Source organism: Pyrenophora tritici-repentis, chromosome 1, assembly GCF_003171515.1.
Source record: "Pyrenophora tritici-repentis strain M4 chromosome 1, whole genome shotgun sequence".
NCBI classification, from domain to species: Eukaryota; Fungi; Ascomycota; class Dothideomycetes; order Pleosporales; family Pleosporaceae; genus Pyrenophora; species Pyrenophora tritici-repentis.
In genome coordinates, this window is record NC_089390.1 from 8,103,774 (window position 1) to 8,111,273 (window position 7,500).

The 7,500-nt window shown below is 47.7% G+C and overlaps 1 protein-coding gene across 1 annotated transcript; it reads right to left on the minus strand.

Moving 5' to 3' along the window:
- Positions 1–2,966: 2,966 nt before the first annotated feature.
- Positions 2,967–3,360, minus strand: PtrM4_031250 (Velvet domain containing protein; the record flags this gene model as incomplete). Its single annotated transcript, XM_066103949.1, has 2 exons — positions 2,967–3,129; positions 3,185–3,360. 2 exons carry the CDS (start codon positions 3,358–3,360, stop codon positions 2,967–2,969), a joined length of 339 nt encoding a protein of 112 aa, XP_065966151.1.
- Between the last annotated feature and the right edge of the window lie 4,140 nt (positions 3,361–7,500).

A 7,500-nucleotide genomic window follows, 5' to 3' on the forward strand; every position in this document is an offset into this window, starting at 1 on the left:
TTGCCTACTGTAATTTTGACAAGTTGCCCATGTTGTTGAACTGTATTAGGCGTATACCGCCGAATTTTTAAATGCTATATAGTCGACTATGGCACTCTGTGCTGGCACTAACAAGGTAGTTTGAAAAACCTATGCCTCTAGTTGTCTCGCGATTGTGCCTTTGATGTGGCAAAGCTGCTCCATGTTTGGTTTGTCGTGTAAAGTACAAGTTACTAGTCGTAGGTTTTAATATTCTCTCTTGCTTACATTACACAAGTTACTAGTCGTAGTCTTTTACTTTTTATTATACAAGTTTTATGAGGTAGATTTATATAGAGTAGCTTATCTATCTTACTAGATAGTCCAAGTACTATTTTCTCTAGTTTTAAATTAAGTTTACTTATTTAAATATAAAATCTAGCTATTACTAAGCTTAGTTTATTCTTACTTATTTTTTTACTTAATTAAAGACTACTAGCTATAATCTACTAGCTATATATAGTTATTTAGATAAAGATAATTTATTTTATTACTACTAGAATAAAACTCTTTTTACCTTTTTTTTAGTTTTATCTAGACTTAGCGCTAGCTCTTTTAAACCTAGTTTTTTCTCTCTTCTCTTATACTATATAGAGTAGGCCTTTTCTCTTACTAGAGAGACTATCTACTATTCTCTCTATACTTAAATTAAGCTTATTTATCTAAACTATGTCTTTATATATATAGTACCTATCTTATAGTTATTTTATATTTTTATAAAGTTATCTTTACTTAGTAGTCTAGCTTACAAAGTTCTATACTAAATTACTCTTTCTATATATACTAGTATAGTATCTGAGATATATATACAATATTTAGGTAGTACTTTTACTTCTCTAACGTTATTGTAGATAGCTTTTATTTTATCTTATATTATAATAAAACTTTATAGTTGTAAATACTGTTCTTTAAGTATAACTTTTTATTCCTATATTTCTATATATAGTTCGAGTTATCTAAAACTATACTAGTCTAAAAGTCTATTTATGACTTACTAGAGATTATAAGAATACTATATTAAAAAAAGTATAATAGATAGTTTAAGGTATTTATTTTATAAACTATGACTAACAAAGATACTAATAATTATCTACTATAGTATTTAAAGTATAAGAGAATACTTTACTTTGTAGAGGTTTCTAGAGAATAGTACTATAAAGTAAAGTATACAGTCTTAGTTACTAGTTTGTCTAATACAAATCTAACTAGAAACCAATAAAAACTTACTTTGAAAGCGATTAGGTTTGAGTTTCCAAGGTTACAAGGTTAAAAAAGCTATCTCGTTGAATCTAGCATTTGGTTTGTATGCGCTGCGCATGTCTACGCGATCTCACATATAAAATTGACGACCTTTGACGTCGTTTCCGGCCGGGGATCTGCAAACCTATAACCGCCGAGCAATAGGGGTTCCTATATACTATAAGGAGCCCACTTGGAGTACTCAGACTCTATATGGGTGACTGGGCTGTATTGACGCTGGCCGCTACTATTGCTTGTAAAATTAAAATATAGCGCGCTTAGTAGGCTATATAGCCTATGTCGGGGCGTGTGCTACACGCACTTTGGGCATTGAGACGGCAACTTTTGCTGGTAAAGCCGCCCGTTGGTCCTTGATGTGGGCAATTGGAGTACAGTGGCAAAGGATCCGTGGGCCGGAGAGTCGGTTGTCGTTGCGGGCGCACTACAGCTGCCGTTGTTTTCTTCGGCGTTTAGGCTTGTAGGGCGGTGCGCAGGCCGGCTCGGGGTAGTCGTTGTGGGCGCACTACAGCTGCTGTTGTTTTCTTCGGCGTTTAGGCTTGTAGGGCGCTGCGCATGTCTGCTCGCTTTTTGTATTTATACAGACCTCGGCGATCTGAAAAGTTCGTTGCCGGCCGGCGGTTTGCAAACCCACGGCAGTTTAAGGAGGGCCATTGACACTGGTCGCTGGGTACGAGTGCTCAGACTTGTATTCGGCGCTTGGGCGACAGGGGCGCCCGCCGCAACGATTGCCTGCCAGAGGGCAATCGTACAGGTGGGAGGTCGTTGTAGCTTTGGGCGTGGGGTTGGCTTTTTGAAAGCCATTCGGGGACTGAGTGCAGCGTATGCTGTATAAATCCCACTCGTTCTGGACTGAGGGCCTTTGAATTGTGCTCCGACAAGGGCAACGCAACTGCTGGCTGCTCCAAGGCGGCGAGGGTTGCACCATTTTCGCCCATGGTCGGCGGCAACGGGTGTAGGCTGCTTGTTAGATGCGGCACCGTTTCCCGCTGCTTGGCTGGCCATGGGCTTGGGGAGCTGCGGTTTTGGGGTTTACAGCGCCATGCCGGGGCGACCATTACTCGGTTTCATACTTGTACACGCTGTTTGACGGGCAGCAATTGGCAAGCTCACCCCTTGTGGACTTGCTGCCCTGGCTTCGGCAACCGCTGGGGCGCCTGTAGAGGGCGGTGCCGTTGGCACTGCGCTCTTGCTCGCGCCTTTGGCACAAATTGGAGGCGGCCCATTTACTAGGCAACTTCTGGGGTCAGAGGGCATCGTATCAACTGCTTTACTGCAGTTGGAACGGCCCATGGGTCGTGGAGAGTAGAAGCTGGGCCCAACGTTGTGTCTAGACTCTAGCGGGGTACCTGGGCCTAATAGACGGCGGCCGGCTACTTGGGATCCTAATCTGCAGACTTGTCAACAATTAATTGGATTAGCATTATTAATTCCCATCTAGGTTAAAGGCTGCCTAATAAAGTAAGTCTTTTTCAACCTATACAGGAATCAATCATGTTGATTAATGAATTATTAACAAGTCTACTAATTTGAAATAGTAGCCGGTTTGCAGTCTCTTTTGGCGCAGGTGAGGGCGTGGGCAGAGGAGGGCAGTGGGTTGCGGGCAGCAGGATACGAGAGGAGACACCATCTGTGACTTTTTTATGCTCGATTCCGGAAGAAAAGGATGAAACCCAAAAGTAGTCTAATTTCTAATCATCCGCCTCATATTCGTTTGCGTTGACTATTTCTTTTGGTGCATCCTTCCGTATCGGTATCTTGATACCCTGCTGTGCAAAGCACTTACTGAGCGGTGTGCTCTCAATTACACCTGGGAACTTCTTGGCAGAGTAGACTGTAAACTGCTCTGAGAAGCTGTGTGCAAGGCAAGGACCTTTACCGTGTGTGGGCCCTGACTCTCGGGCACCACCGTGTTGTGCCGCTGCCAATGTCGAAGAGGCTGAGCTTGAGTCGAAAGGTGCCCTCTGTCCGGACGCTCAGATCCTGCAGCACGAACCAGAAGCCGGCTTTGCCGTCGAGGTCGTTGAGACGACAAGCGTTGACGGCATTCATGCCGATAAGATTGCGCGTGTGGTTTGAACTCATGGGTGCGGGGGCATTATGGGTGCCTGGGTGGTTGGCCGTAAGTTTGGGCGTACGCCGGATAGCTAGCCGGCGGTCCAGGCTGCGGGTACGGGTACCCCATTACGGGCCATGCGAATATGACGGCATGTGCGTCGTCATTCTGTACGGTGGATCGTACTGCGGAATGGCTGTTTTACGTACTGCCGGTCTGGCGGCGGCGGATACGAGGTCGTTGTGCTACTGCTGATGCTGACTGTGGGAGCTGCGCTGGAATGCCGCACTAGGTTGACAGCGGCGGTACCTTCCTGGTTCCAGAGGTCCACCATGAGGACAAAGTAGGTGCTGTCGATGTCGTTGAAGTCCAGCTCTCGCCCGTAATCCGGTCATAGACGATGAGGCGGATACATGGCGGCGGCGTTATAGGCCTGCGGTCTTTATCGCCGAATCCACACATGCGCGCTCGAATAGGTTGCTGTTCGACCTTCAACTCATATCTCCTTGCACTCCCAATCAGGCGATCCTGCGGAACTACTTCTGGGCGACCGGTATTATTTCTGCTGTGCGGATTCCAGGCCATTTTGGAGTGTACAAGGGTACGATTGTGTAGCTGTGATGATGGGTAAATATTGTTGGTAGATGGGCGAGGGAATAAAGAGCAAAACCCTGGGTTTTATACAGACCGGTAGCTGCAGGTGCGGCCGCATCATGTGATGCCCACCCAATGTTTGGTCCAGCTGGCGCCTATCCCAACCAGCCATGTAGTCTGCAAAAGCAGTCTATACGGAGAGAGAGCCATCACGTTCCCATTCCATTTGTCCCGCAGCGGGGATGGCGGGAACTAACGCAGAAAACCCGTTGCTTTGGTCCGTGGCGCAATCCCAGCCTTGTCGTTAGTCGCCTGCATGCGCAGCGTACTTTTTACGCCAACAACGTCGCCTGCTGTACCGCCTCTCAAGTGGGCTCAGAAGAATTGCATAAGCATCACAATCCTTTTGCGCCTAAACACGGCGTGTTTGGGCGCATAATGGTGGCGGTGGGTGCGAAAACGAGCTATCTCGTTGAATCTGGCATTTGGTTTGTATGGGGCTGCGCATGTCTACGCGATTTTGCATACAAAAATGCCGACCTCCGACGTCGTTTCCGGCCGGGGATCTGCAAACCCATAACCGCCGAGCGACATGCGTTCCTACATACTACAAGGAGCACACCTAAAGTAGTCATACTCTAGGTGGGCAACTGGGTTGGTAGAAAGCCTGGTGGCTACTCTTGCCTGTAAAAGGGTAAAGACTCTGCTGCTTGGTTATTTTTACGGGCAGCCGCTCGTCTGGTGCTGTTCGCAGCGCAGATTGGCGGCTGCTGCAACTTTTTGGTTTCATACTCGCTCGCCTTGTTTCCCAGGTAGCGGTTGGCAAAGTTAACTCTAGTCAGCGCGTTGCCCAGGACTCGGCTACTGTTGGGTGCTTGTAGGCTGACGGTGCCGCAGGCATTGCGCCGTCTACTTGCGCCCGACACCTGAAGTCCTGCTCAATTCCATGAGCGGGCGCCATTTCAGGTTTGTGGATTGCTGGCTATGCCAAAAATCTCCTAGACCTTGGGGGCTGCCCCGCCGACTAATCCGCGCCTTGTGCTGCGTGAGTCGGCGAAGGCTTCCTCCTCTTGAGGCGTACATGTAGCGGGCTGGTCACGGGCGGCGACGCCTGTCCGGCTCTGTTGCGGACCACGTCTTGGGGAACTCAGTGGGGGCAATTGAATAAGTTGCCCGCAGCGAAATGCGCCGTGTGCGCGTTCGAGGCGGGTGATTGGGGACGCTTTGGCGACCCCTTCCTGGTACCATCCGCTCCTTTGGGGCTTAGCCGGCGTGCCTTGGCATGCTGGTGAACGATAGTTACCTGGTTGATTCTGCCAGTAGTCATATGCTTGTCTCAAAGATTAAGCCATGCATGTCTAAGTATAAGCAATTATACCGTGAAACTGCGAATGGCTCATTAAATCAGTTATCGTTTATTTGATAATACCTTACTACTTGGATAACCGTGGTAATTCTAGAGCTAATACATGCTGAAAATCCCGACTTCGGAAGGGATGTGTTTATTAGATAAAAAACCAATGCCCTTCGGGGCTCCTTGGTGATTCATAAAACTTTACGGATCGCATAGCCTTGCGCTGGCGACGGTTCATTCAAATTTCTGCCCTATCAACTTTCGATGGTAAGGTATTGGCTTACCATGGTTTCAACGGGTAACGGGGAATTAGGGTTCGATTCCGGAGAGGGAGCCTGAGAAACGGCTACCACATCCAAGGAAGGCAGCAGGCGCGCAAATTACCCAATCCCGATTCGGGGAGTAGTGACAATAAATACTGATACAGGGCTCTTTTGGGTCTTGTAATTGGAATGAGTACAATTTAAACCTCTTAACGAGGAACAATTGGAGGGCAAGTCTGGTGCCAGCAGCCGCGGTAATTCCAGCTCCAATAGCGTATATTAAAGTTGTTGCAGTTAAAAAGCTCGTAGTTGAAACTTGGGTCTGGCTGGCGGGTCCGCCTCACCGCGTGCACTCGTCCGGCCGGGCCTTCCTTCTGAAGAACCTCATGCCCTTTACTGGGCGTGTTGGGGAATCAGGACTTTTACTTTGAAAAAATTAGAGTGTTCAAAGCAGGCCTTTGCTCGAATACGTTAGCATGGAATAATAAAATAGGGCGTGCGTTTCTATTTTGTTGGTTTCTAGAGACGCCGCAATGATTAACAGGAACAGTCGGGGGCATCAGTATTCAGTTGTCAGAGGTGAAATTCTTGGATTTACTGAAGACTAACTACTGCGAAAGCATTTGCCAAGGATGTTTTCATTAATCAGTGAACGAAAGTTAGGGGATCGAAGATCAGATACCGTCGTAGTCTTAACCGTAAACTATGCCGACTAGGGATCGGGCGATGTTCTTTTTCTGACTCGCTCGGCACCTTACGAGAAATCAAAGTTTTTGGGTTCTGGGGGGATTATGGTCGCAAGGCTGAAACTTAAAGAAATTGACGGAAGGTCACCACCAGGCGTGGAGCCTGCGGCTTAATTTGACTCAACACGGGGAAACTCACCAGGTTCAGATGAAATAAGGATTGACAGATTGAGAGCTCTTTCTTGATTTTTCAGGTGGTGGTGCATGGCCGTTCTTAGTTCGTGGGTGACTTGTCTGCTTAATTGCGATAACGAGCGAGACCTTACTCTGCTAAATAGCCAGGCTAGCTTTGGCTGGTCGCCGGCTTCTTAGAGAGACTATCAACTCAAGTTGATGGAAGTTTGAGGCAATAACAGGTCTGTGATGCCCTTAGATATTCTGGCCGCACGCGCGCTACACTGACAGAGCCAACGAGTTCTTTCCCTTGGCCGAAAGGTCTGGGTAATCTTGTTAAACTCTGTCGTGCTGGGGATAAAGCATTGCAATTATTGCTTTTCAACGAGGAATGCCTAGTAAGCGCGTGTCATCAGCATGCGTTGATTACGTCCCTGACCTTTGTACACACCGCCCGTCGCTACTACCGATTGAATGGCTCAGTGAGGCCTTCGGACTGGCTCGGGGAGGTTGGCAACGACCACCCCAAGCCGGAAAGTTGGTCAAACTCGGTCATTTAGAGGAAGTAAAAGTCGTAACAAGGTCTCCGTAGGTGAACCTGCGGAGGGATCATTACACAAATATGAAGCCGGACTGGGATAGGGCCTCGCTGCCTTGCCCGTCTGGCGCCATATTCACCCATGTCTTTTTGCGTACTACTTGTTTCCTTGGCGGGTCCGCCCGCCAATTGGACCTTATTCAAACCTTTTTTTCAGTTGCAATCAGCGTCAGCAAAACAAATGTAATCAATTACAACTTTCAACAACGGATCTCTTGGTTCTGGCATCGATGAAGAACGCAGCGAAATGCGATAAGTAGTGTGAATTGCAGAATTCAGTGAATCATCGAATCTTTGAACGCACATTGCGCCCTTTGGTATTCCAAAGGGCATGCCTGTTCGAGCGTCATTTGTACCCTCAAGCTTTGCTTGGTGTTGGGCGTCTTGTCTCTCTCCCGAGACTCGCCTTAAAATCATTGGCAGCCGGCCTACTGGTTTCGGAGCGCAGCACATTATTTGCGCTCTTGTCCAGCCGCGGTCGCGCGTCCATGAAGCTTCTT